Source organism: Schistocerca nitens, chromosome 2 (assembly GCF_023898315.1).
Source record: "Schistocerca nitens isolate TAMUIC-IGC-003100 chromosome 2, iqSchNite1.1, whole genome shotgun sequence".
Taxonomy (NCBI): Eukaryota; Metazoa; Arthropoda; class Insecta; order Orthoptera; family Acrididae; genus Schistocerca; species Schistocerca nitens.
This window is the reverse complement of record NC_064615.1, coordinates 2,845,591-2,862,156: the sequence shown is the minus strand read 5'-3', so window position 1 is coordinate 2,862,156 and position 16,566 is coordinate 2,845,591. Positions and strand designations below refer to the sequence as shown.

The following is a 16,566-nucleotide window of genomic DNA, read 5'->3' as shown; positions in this document are numbered from 1 at the left end:
GATCATCAAGACACTTTTTCATTTACAGGTCACATATCCTGTGGATATACTTTATGTCTCTTTAATGCTGTGGTGGTTTCCATTGCATTCTGGATCTTCATGCTGTTGATCATTGCTGATTATTCTGCATTTTAGGGGACCTTTCCCCCCCCCCCCCCTCCCAGGACAAGTGAGTTCCCTGAATCTCTGTCTGCTCCTCCTCCCTCTTCCACAAGACTATTGACAGAATGAAGATGACATCTTATACAAGAAGCCTTCACCTATCATTGCTGATGATTTTTATTGAAAATTTAAGCAGTGTCAAGGTTTGAACCCAGGATCCAAAATTTACTGATTACTAGCTGAACACATTACCCCTAACTTGTGTACATTATCCTGCTGTGGAGACAGAAGATAATTTTTTGGTGATTACAATGCCACCAGATATCAACCATCACAACAGTTATATTCGTGCTGATCAACTGCAGACCATTATAGCTGACCTATGGGACAAAGCTGATTACCATATACTGGACAAGGATGTTCCCCAATGTGCCATAGCTGTTCTCTGTTACCATACAGCTGCTCACCTGCCTGCTAAATTCAGGAAAACTAAATGGGAGGTAAGGCCGCCACAGGTGAAAATTCTCCATGGATGGCACTCACCAGAGTGTCAGAAAATCTCATTGACATCATAATCGACAACCAACCTATGCAGGTGCTAGTTGACTCAGGAGCTTCCTTTTTTCTATAATGCTGAATGCTTATCATCACAAGAGGAGACAGATATGAAAGTAATTGTGCTGAAAGTCACAAATTGGAAACAGACCCAGATGACGGGAACATGTATTGCAAGATTAACTGTCAATGACAGAACACAGCCCTTTGAATTTTTCACTTTATGAGAGTATCGTTATAATGTTTTTCTCAGATTCGACTCCTCCCAAGCATCACAAGGAGTCAGACTGTAAGATCAAGACTCCAGGCTAATGAGGCTATTCCAGCAAGCACACATAACAAAAACTGCAGTGGACAATTGTTTGCCATTAAAAATGTTGTTATCCCACCATCATCAATGAACCAAGTCCCAGTTGTCAATCTAGATGCTCAGTTAAACTGCGAAGCTTTTGTTATTTCCAAAAAGCTAGTTAAGCTCACAAAAAAAATCTACATGTCAGCAATGATCATAAGCATTGCAGATGGTCGAGGACAACTTTAGATTACTAATTGTCATAAACAGCAACAACTCATCCTCCAAAGCATGTATGTAGAAACAGCTGAACCAGTTCAGAAAACGCTACTTAGTGCCATTGACACCGAATTGTGTTCTGCTACCACTACAGACAATGCAGGAAGCTGCTATTGAACTGCCAATAATAGACTCTGGCTGGGGAACAACACTGGAGAATCTTAGCCATTTTCCAGATGCCAATTTTCAGCAGCTTTCAAATAGACAGAAAAAAAGACTAAGCAATTGGCACATGGCAAAGCATTATATCAACACTGGGAATCATTCATCAACTATCCAGTGCATACATAATGTATCACTGGCTGAATAATAAGTAATCGGGAAGGAAGTGGAGAAAATGTTGCAAGACAACATTACTGAACCTTCAGAGAGTCCTTGTTTTTCTCTTGTGTCCCTTATGAACAAAAGGATGAGACATAGTGGTTCTGCATTGACTGCTGATGACTCAACAAAATCATGAAAAAGATGTCTGGCCACTGTCATGTACTGATGGCACCCTAGACTGCTTGAAAGGAGCAACGCACTTATCAATTACGAATATGCTCACCAGGAAAAGACTGCCTTCATAGCTCCATGTGGCCTCTGTGAGTTCAAAGTTACAATGCTTGGATTATATAACACTCCAGCCAACTTTGAACATTAGATGAACAACCTGCTTCAACATCTTAAACGGATGCATTTGAAAAATGTCTGAGCCATCTGACATGCATATTGAAATGTATTCTGTCTGCAGAGCTCCAACTGAATCTGAAAAAGTGCCTTTTTGTAGCCTAAGAAATTGAGGTTGACAATGCTCACCAGGAAAAGACTGCCTTCATAGCTCCATGTGGCCTCTGTGAGTTCAAAGTTATAATGCTTGGATTATATAACACTCCAGCCAACTTTGAACATTAGATGAACAACCTGCTTCAACATCTTAAACGGATGCATTTGAAAAATGTCTGAGCCATCTGACATGCATATTGAAATGTATTCTGTCTGCAGAGCTCCAACTGAATCTGAAAAAGTGCCTTTTTGTAGCCTAAGAAATAAAAATCTTGGAATACCTAGTTAATTCCCATTGGGTCTGCCCTGATTCAGAAAAAATAATAGCAGTCACAGATTTTCTAACTCCTCAGCATGTTTGTGACGTGAGTAGCATTCTCAGGATGTGCTCATACTACTGGAAATTCAAGAAGTACTTCTGTACCAAGGCATGTCCTTTGCAAGAAGTACACTGAGGTGACAAAAGTAATGGGATACCTCCTAATATTGTGTCAGATCTCCTTTTACCCAGCATTGTGCAGCAACTCGACAAGGAATGGACTCACCAAGTAATTGGAAGTCCCCTGCAGAAATATTGAATCTTGCTGCCTCTACAGCCACCCACAATTGCAACACTATTGCAGGTGCAAGATTTTGTGTGGAAACTGACCTGTCGATTATGTTCCATAAATTTTCAATGGGATTCATATTGGATGATGTGGGTGCCCAATTAATTCAGACAAACTGTCCAGAACGTTCTTTAAACCAGTCACAAACAACTGTGGCCCGGTGACATGTCACATTGTCATCCATAAAAATTCCATCATTGTTTGGGAACACGAGGTTCGCGAATGGCCGCAAACAGTCTCCCAATATCAACCATTTCCAGTCGATGATTGGTTCAGTTTGACCACAGGACCCATGTAAACACAGACCACACCATTATACAATCACCACCAGCTTGCTCAGTGCCTTGTTGACAACCTGGGTCCAAAGCTTCGTGGGGTCTGGGCCACAGTAAAATCCTACCATCAGTTCTTACCAACTGAAATTGGGACTCATCTGACCAGGTCAAGGTTTTTCAGTTGTCTCCTCATGGTGGTTTGCAGAGTATAGATGTAGGTGTAAATGTAGAGGTCCAACCGATACGGTCACAAGCTCAGGATAGGCAGTGCAGGTGATGTGATGCTGTTAGCAAAGGTACTTGCATAAGTTGTCTGCTGCCATGGCCCATTAATGCCAAATTTCACTGCACTGTCCTAACAGATTCATCTGTTGTACATACTACATTGATTTCTGTGGTTATTTCACACAATGTTGCTAGTCTGTTAGCACTGACATCTTAGGCAAATGCTACTGCTCTCTGTTGTTAAGTGAAGACCGTTGGCCAAGGCGCTATCCATGGTGAGAGATAATGCCTCAGTTTTGGTATTCTTGGCACACTCTTGACAATGTGGATATTGGAAAATTGAATTCCCTAATAATTTACAAAATGTAATGTCTCCAGCAAATGTCTCCAGCATGTAGCTCCAACTACCATCCCACATTCAAAGTCTGATAATTACCACTGTGTGGCCATAATCATGTTGGAAACTTTTTCACATGATTGGGCTGAGTACAAATGACAGCTCCACTAATGCTCTACTCTTTTATGCCTTGTGTACATGACACTACCATCACCTGTGTATATGGACATCGCCATGCCATGACTTTTCTCACCTCTGTGTACTGCACTGGCAGTAGTGATTATAGGATACATGCAGTTCTGGTACAAATTTTGGAGGGTGCTGAAAAGGTGATAGCTTATGCTGCCAGAGTAGTTTTCAAGTCTGAGGTTAACTACTCTACAATCAGGAAAGCATACTATACATTTGTTCAGCCCATCAACAAGTTCCAGTCATATTTATTTGGCAAAACATTGAATGTAATGATAGACTACCATTCTCTACACAGCTCATAAGTTGGATATCGATGCTTCAGGAGTACATTGTCACAGTGATATACAAAAATCACTGTAAACACAAGTATGCCAACTGTCTTTCATGGAATCCTTTAGTGAACCACAACAGGATGGACAAAATCTCAGTCATCACTGCAGTAAATGACATTGCTGCTAAACAGAGGGAAGATCCAGTATTGATGGAAACCACAGAAGACTTTAAAAAGAAGGGACTGACAAAAGGAAAATTTCAATTAGTAAATGGAACATTGAATAGGTGAAACAGAGATCTGATGGGGCAGAAATGGTTGCTTGTCATCATAGCTCATGTACGACCAGTTATCTTGAAGTTTTTCTGTGATGCTCTAACATCTTGCAACATGGGATTTGAGAAGGCTCTTGAGGAGGTTCTTGAAGTCAACAAACAGGATAATAGTCTGATGTGACTGCCTCACCCACTATGCTGTGCTGAGTGCCAAAGCTCTGAAAATGGCTAGATACCTTGTAGAAAATATCATTTTGAAGTGCAAAGCACCCCTGTGATGATCTTTAATCACAGAAAAGATTTGTAGTTGAGACAATTATCAGAGGTAATTTCACATTGCAATGTCACCCACAGGATGGCAACTGCATACCACCAACAGCCACTCTAATAAGACATTGTCAGATATGCTTTCATTGTATGTTGAGACTGAACACAGAGATTGAGGTACAATACCACCCATCATGACAGACGTAACACTGCAGTGGGGCACTGCCAGCTTCACACCAAGAGTGCTGTAACACCAAGCACCGGCCACTGACATACAGACCAGGAGCCTTGTATGGATTTTTATACCTATGCAGAAAGTGGGACTATGAGCCAGATCATATCTTTCATTGCTTGTCATATGTCACATATTAAGCCAGGGATGATGACCCTACATAAATGTCGTCCATGTCCTCCGTAAGAAACCCTGCTACAGTTCCGAGGCACAGATTAATGTGGGGGCTTCTAGTTCAAGTAAACTGAAGACCCACTCGACAAAAGCAAAGTTTGCACAGGATGCTCATCATAGTGAAGAGGATGTGACAACACAACCAGGAAGCAATGGTGTAGTTGGCTCCAGTGACAACTTGTGGAACAGCAGGCCATTGTTTCTCCATGAGAGGGAGCAATCCTGCAAGCCATACTGTATGCAGTGTGGTGTAGCGATTAGTGTCACCGCCTGGCATGCTGTGGGTTGCCAGTTCAAAACTGACCAACAGCATTTATTTGTTATTTATTTCTGGAAGGTTCTCAAATTTACTTATGTTTCTTATGTTTGCATATTCTGCAGTATTCAGTGTTTCTATAAACAGCAGTAACCTCCATCCAGGTGTTCATTTCTGTTCTGTCTGTATATGGAAGTTGGTAATAAAAGTGCTTTCGTGTTAATTATTATACTTTACTGACCACCCCACTTTTGCATATACACTTTCATACACACACCTGGTCCTTGGGGTTCAGAGATAACAGTGGCCATGTGTGTGTGAATTGTGTGTATGTTTTAATTTGTGTGTTTTCCTGTATCTGAAGATGTCTGTTGCCCAATGCCTCTTCTATGTGTTGAGTGAATCTAACCATCTTAAAATTATTTTTATTTCATTCTGTATATTCAGTTGTTTGATATTAAGTCTGATATATGGAAATTGTGGGATTAAGCAAGACACAAACATGCATCCACACACAAAAAAACCTACAAAAATAAGTAATATGACTTCTTTTCTACTTAAATGTATGATAATGCTGAGATTCTCAAAAAACATATCTATTGAAAACATTTATTTAAACAGGTACTATGAAACTTGTTCCTGAATTTTGTAATTTCAAAATTATTTGAACTCATATTCATGTAAAGCCAGTACAGAGTCATTGTCTGGGAAGAAAGATTTTGAGTCTCCAGTAAACAGTGCCAGAGACTTCAAGCTTTTCATTTCTGATAGCAGATTATTGTATATAGCAATAACTTATTGACCATATGATTTTAAAGGCAGAGGTTCACTTTGTTTAAAATTTATGTATGGTGTTTCAGTATCTGTCTTGTATTTAATGCCAAACAATGTAATTACATTTGATTTCATCACCTGATTTTCAATAACATTTTTAATCACAACATATATTCAAAAATTACTGTTATTACTGCCAGAACAAATGGCATTCGTGAATGCAGATGATATCAGTTTTCAAGCTTAGTGAATGTTATATGCAATATACAGACCATGGAATGGACCCTTGTGAATGGCATGTGATGAAACAGCACACATAAAATATCAATCCAAAAACATCACTTTGACAGACATAATGCAAGCATTATGTTATGTTCAGTCTTGCATTCATCTGAGTTCACAGACACAAGTCCTGTGCCATCACTTATGGACTTTCACCTATGCTGTAGGCTAATGGGATCTCTGGTTGTCTTGTAAACATCATTTCTAAGATGTATTTGATGTATCAAACCAGAGGTCATATCTTGATTCTGTTAATTACTGGAATTTGTTTTTCAGCTTATAGCTGCATGGTCCCGTGTGGGGTTGCTAGTCCCCCATCGGGCGCCTCCCCAGGTGGCGGATAGGGGAAAGCCTCCCAGATATGGGTGGCACCGGGGAAATGAAATACCCGGGGTGGACCAAAACTAGCAGCGTGGTGGCGTCTGTATTCTAGTGGAGCGGCCTACCAAAGGCGTCTGTACCCCATGTCAGGGGCGGCCTGGAAATTATATCGCCAATCTGTTCTGAAGCAAGTGTGGCGATTATGCTTCTCACCTTTGAGTTATGTTGTGTGACATTAATGTTAAATTTTCCAGAGTAATAGCCCCACAGTCGGATCTCTGGGTGGGAGCAACTTTGATGTCCCAAACACCAAGTGGTGCTGAGAAGAAGATACAGACTCTTCAAGACTGTACATATAACTGTCGCTCTCTAATAGGCAACGACAGACTAGAAGAGATTGAGAAAGAGCTTACAAAAATCAACTGGAGTATTGCTGGTTTAAGCGAAGTACGCCGAAAAGGGGAAGACTGTCTCCGTTTGCAGTCTGGCAACTTGTTTTACTTTTGTGGCGACCCAGAAGGAAAACTCAATGGAGTTGGGATCTTAATCAACAAGAATATTGCCGATAGAGTATCTGTCTGAGAAGGAACTTCCTGCAGGACAGCTCGAATGGTCCTGAAGGTGTCGAATAGGTATAAAATACAGATTTTTCAGGTGTACGCTCCCACCTCAAATCACCCTGATGAAGAAATTGAATCCTTTTATGAAAGTCTGGATAACACCTGTAAAAAAGGTATCGATTGTCACTTCCAGATGGTCATTGGCGATTTCAATGCAAAAGTTGGCAACAAGAAACAAGGCGACATAGTGGTTGGCAACTATGCGATTGACGACCGAAACGATAGAGGTGAGAGATTAGTCCAGTTCGCTGAGTACACCAGTATGTCCATCATGAATACCTTCTATAAGAAGCACCCTGACCGAAAATAGACTTGGAGGAGCCCAAATTTCAGTGTCAAAAATGAGATAGACTTTATTCTGTCAAATATTCCGCAGATTGTAAAAGACTTATCAGTGCTAAATCAGTTCAACACTGGCAGTGATCACCGTCTTGTGAGAGCAAGGGTCGAACTCAATGTAAGAAATGAAAGGAGTAAACTTATGAAAGGGAAGAGAAGGGTAATCAACCTCAAAAACCTGGAAAAACATTCCTCGAAATTCCAAGAAGTCCTCCAAAGCAAGTTCCACGTAACTAAAGATTGTGATTTGGCGGAAGTGATTGTTTCAAGTGCACAAGAAGTCGGTGGCCTATGCCAAAAAAATAAACAACCAAAGAAATTCAGTGCCAAAACTGAAACCCTTTTACAACAGAGGAGGGAAATGAAAATCCAAACCGATCGTGACATGGTTGCGTATTTCGAACTATGTAAGGCAGTGCGAAGAGAAATGAAAACTGACATACAGAAATTCACTGAAGACACCTTACGGGCAAGCTTGGAGAACAAGACAAGTTTAAAGCAAACTCACAATCGGTAAAAAGCAGATTATCACACTTGATGGAAATGACAGTCGAATCACTGAAAAGGAGGTGGTTTTGAAGTTCACCAGAGACTTTTATAGCAATTTGTATAGCAATCCAGGGGAAAATTTGAGTCTATATAATTTAAATGATATACCTAGTGTTCCAGATATACTCCCATCGGAAGTCAAGTGTGCTCTAGATAGCATGAAGAAGGGAACAGTGCCGGGTGATGATGAACTCAGTGTTGACATCCTCAAACTGGCAGGAGAGGTAACAATAAATCACTTGGCAGAAGTATTTACTTCCTGTCTGCAGTATGCTTCAATCCCACTATCGTGGAACAAGGCTAAGATTATTTTGATACACAAGAAAGGAAGTATTCACAATATTAAAAACTACCGTACTATCAGCTTGCTCTCAATTTTGTACAAAATTTTCACAAAGATCTTGTTAAACCGAATTAGTTCCACCCTAGACTCAGCCCAACCTATAGAACAAGCTGGATTCCGAAGCAATTTTAGCACTACTGACCACATTCTGACCGTTAGTGAAGTGATAAGCAGAGCGAATGAATACCAACTGCCTCTCTGCATTGCCTTTGTTGACTTTGAAAAGGCATTTGACTCTGTTAGCCATGTAGTTGTCCTCCAAGCTTTGAGTGAGCAAGGAGTGGGAGCAGCATACATTGAAGTGCTCAGGAAAATCTACGAGAATTCTTCAGCTTATGTTAACATCGACGAATCAACTCGAATTCCGCATCGTGAGGGGTGTCAAGCAAGGTGACCCCATCTCCCCAAAACTGTTCTCTGCTATATTGGAAATGGCTATGTCAAAGCTGAGCTGGGAAGGTAAGGGAATTAGAATTAATGGAAGAAGGCTTACCAACTTGAGATTTGCTGACGATATTGCCTTACTGGCCAAAGACTTCGCAGAGCTCCAAAACTTAGTTACAGATCTTGCATCGGAATGTCAGCTGGTTGGCTTGAACATGAACCTTTCCAAAACAAAAGTAATATCCAACAAATGGGTCCCAGCTGGAGATGTGAAAGTCAAGGACAGTCTACTAGAAGAGATAAGTGAATATGTCTACCTTCGCCAGATTATAAATATGAAGGGAGACATAAGGCCAGAAATCTATCGACGCATCAAGTTGGCTGCCAAGCATTTGGGAAGAACTCAAAAGTATTCAGATAAAAAATGCCAGTAAATCTGAAGAAAGCAGTATTTGATCAATGCATTCTTCCTGTGACGACGTATGGCTGCGAGACATGGACACTGGACCCATTCACAAAAGGGAAACTTAGGACAGCACAGAGAGCCATGGAGAGATCAATGCTGGGCTATACAAGAAAGGGCAGGAAAAGGGCAAATGACATCCGGTCTGTGACGAAGGTTATTGACATCTTAGAGACAGTAGGTTCCTGGAAATGACAGTGGGCTGGCCACATTGCAAGAAGGAAAGACAACAGATGGACGAAGCTAGTACTGGAGTGGAGTCTGAGAGAGCACAGGAGGCCTAGAGGAAGACCACCAGACAGGTGGGACAAAGACATCGAGGAGGTCGCTGGTAACACCTGGCAGGGAACTGCCCAAGACCGTCCCACTTGGAGGAGACTTCTGAAAGCCTACCTGAATACATGACTCGAAGAGGCCACATCATCTAATGATTGAATTGGCTGATGATGATGATGATGGTGATGAGCTGCATGGTGCATACAACACTGTCGCTACTGTTTTTCAAGATGTATATACACTGAACTTTTGACTGCTTGCTGTTACGAGTGTGTCAGACTGCATTCTTACATGGAATAGTCTACTGTCTCCCCACATCAGAATCTACAGGATAAGTCAAACAAATATTGAACATCCTTTGTTAAAGTTGGCTAATATTTTCTCAATAATAATGTAAGATACTTAAGAAAGTCGAAAATCAGAACCCAAAAAATAAATAAGAACACATACAAACAACATCATGCTATAGGAAAGGCAATTACAGAGCTGATCACTGGTTAATTTTATTACCTGGCTCTGATTCAAATGGACCCTCCATCTCAATGTTGTTGTACTGAAGAATTCTTTCTACTGCTGTCATCTGATTAACAACTTCTGTTGTCTGCCTAATTCCATACTGAAGCAGACCAGTGATCATTAATGACTGGGAGATGGCGAGACCAACAAAACCAGCTGGAATACCTGTAACAAGATCCCTTTGCTCAATACTGGGTTCATTTATAAACATTGTTCCCCATGAGGCATCATTTTTCAAAGTTTCAGAGAAAGTTAACAGCAAAGCATACCAGAACTTAAACTATATAGACTATAAAACATTTCTGGAGGTGAACTACAAACAAATCTTTAAGTAAATAAGACCATGTGTGGCCTTCTAGCATAGTGCAGATGTATTGCAAGTCACCTTTTGTCTTCAGTTTAACTTCTATAAATACTGAAAAACAGGAAAAAATATTTTTACACTTTTGGGTTATCACAACTTCATATGAAAACTTACATCCTAGACTTGACTTATGTGATATTATTTCACAGGAAAAATCGATATACTTTTGATCACCATAAAATAGATTTTATCACTCAGGAAATATGGAGTTGGTGGCTTATTTGCAGATTGTATTACATTTTTATTGTTTCTTTGGTCATCAAAGATAGGAAACAAAAGTTGGTTCTAAATGGCTGCAACAAAGGATCTTCTAGTCTAGTGGATTCTGAATGGGGCAAAATTCAGCATGGAGTTCCCCAGGGATCTCTCCTGGGAGCCTTGCTGTTTTTAATATATGTTAATGATTTACCCCTGTCCATTAGTAAAAATTCTGAATTCACAATGTTTGCTGATGATACAAGCATTGCAGTAGATGGTAAGTCTATTGCTGATTTGGAGACTGATGTTAATGATATACTCACAGAAGTTACAGCTTGGTTTTCAATTAATTCTCTTTCAGTTAATATTAAAAAAACTAATTTTATACACTTCCACACAAAAAATAAAACTCTAGAAAATATAGTAATTGCTCATGACAACCAGGAACTAGAACAGGTGCACTCCACTAAATTCCTGGGGTTCACATTGACAGTAGGCTCAACTGGGAACAGCATGTGTCCCTTACTCTAAAAAGGCTGTCATCAGCAACTTTTGCTCTAAGAATCATTACTCATTTTGGGGACAACAACATTTTAAAATCAGCTTACTTTGGATACTTTCACTCATTAATGAGTTATGCAATAATCTTCTGGGGTAATTCACAAGCCTCAAAAAAAAAAAAAAAAAAAAAAAAAAAAAAAAAAAAAAAAAAAAAAAAAATTATCAATCTTAACTGCTCAGAAGAGAGCAGTCAGAATCATGTGTGGGGTTCCTCCACGACCCTCATGCAGAAAACTTTTCACACAGTTAGGTATACTGACCACAACATGTCAGTACATATACTCTCTGATGAATGAAGTTAATAAAGACTATGCTCAGTATGAAACAAACTGTTCATACCATAACTACAATACTAGAGGTAAAGATGATCTGTATGTCAAGCTAAAAAATTTATCACTTGTACAGAAGGGAGTAAAGTATGCTGCTGTAAGGACTTTTGATGCATTGCCTAATTATATTAAATGTACAAGACCAAATGAAATGCTGTTCAAAGGTACATTAAAAAAATACCTGCTTGACCATCCAGTGTGCTCCTATGTTATAATTGCTCTACTAGTTAAATGACAGCTTGTAAATGAGAAAAAGTGATACTTGTTAATACCTATATCATTGTATTATATTACTAATCTGTAGCATTAATTGTATTTGTGCAACTGTATTGATACGTTCCACATCCAGGCGAATCACTCGCATGTGTGGATCCACGGAATACGCACACCAAATAAAAAATTAAAAACAACGAACAAAGATAAGATTGGTTTGATACAGTCTTCCATTTCTGCTGCTTTTCAATTAGCCTTTAGATGTAATTATAACTGGTACATTCTACATTATCAACAATCATATCTTATGGCTAGGGAGGGAAGGGCAAATGAGTGGGATAGTGAGCAAATGGGGACCATTGAGAAGCTGTATCAGTAGTCACATAGCTTTTAGGTGCAGTGGCAAAACTGTATAATTAACGATGACAAAACTGAGCAAGAGATGGCCAGGATGGGATTAGTGGAGGTTTATGCCTGGGAGATTGCAGGACCTGGGGATGTGTTAGTGGTACGAAAAATTCCACTTTCGTAACTGGGGGAAAGGAAAGTGCTAGAGGACTGGATTCAAATGTCATTATTATTAAGGAAGCTGTTGAATAGTACTGTGGAGACAAAACTGTTCAGCAAAGAAGCAGTCAAGCTTGTGTTACCCACAATTTGGCAGTGGCTATTCATGTAGATGGGTAGGTGGTAAACTATCGCTTCTACACAGAATACTGCACAATAGTTGCAGCACAGCTGGTAGATGACGTGCTTGCTTTCAGAAAGGGTCCTACCCATGAGAGGGGCAGGAAATGTCTGAAACAGAATTGCAATGAGAGGTGGTAAGTGGCGAATGCGACAGCTCTCGCACACAAGTTGTGCATACTGGGAAGGCCCATGGGATGTGACATTAGGAGCAGGCATGGCAAAGGAACAGACCACAGTATTGCACAGATTGGCAATATACACAAGTTTGTGGAATGAATGCTTGACTTTCGGTGTGATGTGTTTCATTCAGTACATGGTGGACTGCTGTTGAAGGCCCTGCAAAGCATGTGAATGAGTAATTGGATAATGTGACAGTACTGATCAGTGGCAGCTTACTAGTGGCATAGAGTTAACTGAGGATAAAGTAATAAATGGAGTTGGAAATGTGTTGTGGATTAGGGAGGGGGGGGGGGCGTGTAACCTATGCACTGAGAGCCTTGACAGGGTTGTCACCAGGTTACATACACAACACGGTCTAAGACTGACACCAGACATAATTCTAATGACTCGTTTCTGATTTTTGAAAATGTTCTCTTTGTGAGAGGAGTTTCCTCAAAAGATGATTCCATAACTCATTAGTGAATGGAAGTAGGCCGAATAAACTAATTTCTTCATTTTTAAATCACCTAATTCTGCTATCATGCGTACTGCAAATTAGGTAAGGCATTTAATTAAGTCTAGAGTGTGAGTTTTCCAATTTGTGAAGGATATTCATAAGTTTTAATTACCACCTTAAAAAGTAAAGTTAATTAAACTTTTGTTTGTTCATTTGTTGCATGTAGACATCTGCAGTCCTACTACACAGGGAAAGCCCAAGTATGCTTCAACTGTGTCAGGCCAGACCAGACAAGTGATGAAGTCACTGTATTGGACTGGCACAGCTGCAAACATTTTCACTGCTGCCACAAACAAATTACTGCACAACACTCCAGTTTATTAATGGGCTGTACCATATTGCTTGGCACCTATAGTGGCATACAAAAGTACTGTAATGTGGGGACTGTGTACCAGAGCTGGAGACATGTACCTATACACAAACAAAACAGTTATGTAATTATATTTTTTTGAAATTCCAACGAAAACTTTATGATAACTTCTTGTAGGTAATGTTCCCTTGTACTACAAATGAAGCATCTACAAGTGCTTAGACTCATAGGAGGAGCCATTTTATGTAAAATGGGTGCCAACTGTCAAAACATGTAGGTAGGTAGTTATGTGGTACGACAAGAAAAGATTTTGCTAAGATGTGAGATCAACAGACAGAAAGGTAGCTTATTAATCAGAAGAAAAGGTATCTGAGAGTAGGTACTGAAGTGTTAGAGGGAAAGCCAATTGGTGTCTGTGCCAGGGATCTATACAATTAAGCAGACATCAGTGAACCTGTACCAAACAAGTTGGTTAATCTGTAGAGGAGATAGAGAGGATGACTCTCTGTTGTTCATAAACTAGTTGACATATTGAATTCTGTGGCTGAATCCATGTTAGTTCTGAAGCTATATTTGTCGATTCAACATTCAAAGAAAATAAATGAGAAAAAGACCCACAATATGCGCTTCAGTCTATGAAAGACTGCAAAAATAGAAAAACAAAATGCAAAATTTTAGGTGTACTTGACAAAAAACTAAAGTGGAACTCTCATGTTGAACACATAGTGGTTAGGCTCTCAAGAGTTATGTATCTGATCAAGAGACTGATGTGCTGTGTGACATTTGAATATGTAAGGACTGTGAAGTTTGTCTTTTTCCAATGTGTTTTAAGGTATGGGTTAACACTCTGAAGAAACAGGAAAATATAAGTGAAATTCTTGTGATCCAGAAGAAAGCAATCAGAGTAATGGGAAAGGTAGGTAATAGGACACATTGTAAACCGCTGTTCATTAAATATAGAATATTAACAGTTATTAGTCTATATATTCTTGATAGTGTTAACTATATACTTGCTGAACTACCAACCAGGAGTAACGAATCAAAGGAATGACTACATACAAGAATCTGTACTTCCCTGCTCTTGCCACAAAACACTTAGCAAGAACTAACAACAAACTGTCTAAACATGCTTCAAGCATGCCAAACAAAGTATTTAAGGAAAAGTTAAACAACTTCTTGTTAATTAACCCATTCTACTCATTAGAAGAATTTTTAGAAATGCCCAGTATCAGCTTAAATATGTAAAAATCTATTTTACAAAAATAATAGGTTAAGTGAACTAACAAAGTTTATTGCATGTAATAATGCCGAATGACTAGTACAGAATCTGAATCTGAACTGAGTAGGAATGTGGCTGGCCACATGTGTTAAAAGGAGATTGTAGATTTTGTGAAAAAAAAAGTGTACTGGAAATGAGAGTGTTGCTTAACAGCAAGATCACAGGGATGGGAAGTGTGTACAAGAATATAATATCCACAATGAAAGCAAGTAGTGTGTTCTTTTAAGACTGTTACAACAGTCTATAAGGGAGTGTTCATTAGGAGTACCTGTGGCGGCAGTCGACCGCCAGTAACTTCACCAGTGAAGTCCAGAATAAATGGTCTTTGGAGACTGGAGCTTCTTTGGAGTTCCATCTGACTTGACTGATTGATATGCGTGTCGTGCATTTCTGCATTGTTTTTCTTGTGTTTTCTGTAATTATACGAACCTTAATTAAAGTGTCTTATTGTAATAAGTTGGAGTTTCTGTGCTTGGTCCGTTGCTATAGCAAAAAAACCCACATACCCATGGAGTTGAATTTGTGTAGGTTTGAGAGTAAGTGAAAGGAGATACATGGGGAAGTTTTAGGTGTGAGAAGAAATCTGATTTTCGGTGGATTCACTGTTTGGAGGAATGTCTGGAAGTCACACTGGGCTTCTGGCACTGAATCATATGTATGAAGTTCACTGCAGGAGGTGTCAGAGGGCTGACAGAGACTCAGAGCCACAGAGTTGTTGAATTCATGATTACATTGGTGGTCAATGGAAAGAATGATTAGGTCAGGATCAGTTTTTATGTGCTGTATCACTGTTCATTGCACAGTTGTGATTTTGCAATCAGTGGGAAGACATCTGAGAAAGGAAACTTCAGAGTTCCCACAAAGTTGTCAGTGTGTGGGTTGGGGCTGGGTTGTTTTCGGAAGGAGACCAGACAGCGAGGTCATCGGTCTCATCGGATTAGGGAAGGATGCGGAAGGAAGTCGGCCGTGCCCTTTCAAAGGAACCATCCCGGCATTTGCCCGGAGTGATTTAGGGAAATCACGGAAAACCTAAATCAGGATGGTCGGACGCAGGATTGAACCGTTGTCCTCCTGAATGCAAGTCCAGTGTCTAACCACTGCGCAACCTCGCTCGGTCAGTGGGTGGGAAAGTGAGGGAGGGAATGATCACCATTGACGAGAAGATGGCACACTATAAGATCTACATCTACTCTCCGAGGGTGGTTTGGAAAGTTCTCGGAATGAAATAAAAAAAAAGTACTTACGTCACTGAAACGTTTTTTATTTTTCAATGTAGTCTCCTTGTAGATTAATGCACTTGGTCCAGCAATGTTCCAGTGCCTTGATCCCATCTCAAAAATGAGTTTCCTCCAGGCCCGCAAAATAGCTGCCAACTCTGGCTACGAGTTATTTGTCTGAAGTGAATCTTCGTCCATCAAGAAAAATTTCGTTTTGGGAAGGCCTTCTTTCACATATCTTTTATTGCAATTTGTCCAGGAGGTTAGTGTAATATTCTCCAGTAATAGTTTGCCCAGTGGAGAGATAATCTACAAACAACATCCCCTTTGTATCGCGGAACACTGATGCCACGACTTTTCCCGCCGAAGGAATTGTCTTTGCTTTCTTTGGTGGCGTAGAATCAGCATTTTTTCACTGCTTTGACTGTTGTTTTGTCTGTGAGGTATAGTGGTGCACCCAAGTTTCATCTGTTCATTTCTCCTAAAATGGGCCAAACATTGTTTCGATAGGGCCCTTCTTATACATTTTTGATGCAGTGTCACGAGTCGCGGCACCCATCTTGCACATATTTTTTTCATTTCTAATTCTTCAGTTAAAATGTGATACACCTTTTCAGATGACATCTGGCAAGCATGAGAAATTTCACGCACTTTCAGTCGGCAATCCTCCATGACCATTTTGTGCACTTTCGCAATGATTTCTGGAGTAGTGACACATCTTGGCCGACCACTGTACGGATCATTATCTAAGCTCTCC

General features: G+C 40.0%; 1 protein-coding gene across 2 annotated transcripts in view; it reads right to left on the bottom strand.

The window, feature by feature from the left end:
- The window catches only part of LOC126235662 (probable multidrug resistance-associated protein lethal(2)03659), a 338,456-nt gene that overhangs the window by 57,516 nt on the left and 264,374 nt on the right, over positions 1–16,566 (bottom strand). For both annotated transcript variants that reach the window (XM_049944383.1, XM_049944382.1), the window contains exon 19: positions 9,967–10,137. In XM_049944383.1, coding sequence (XP_049800340.1) covers positions 9,967–10,137 — 171 coding nt within the window. The remainder of the gene's footprint in view (positions 1–9,966; positions 10,138–16,566) is intronic.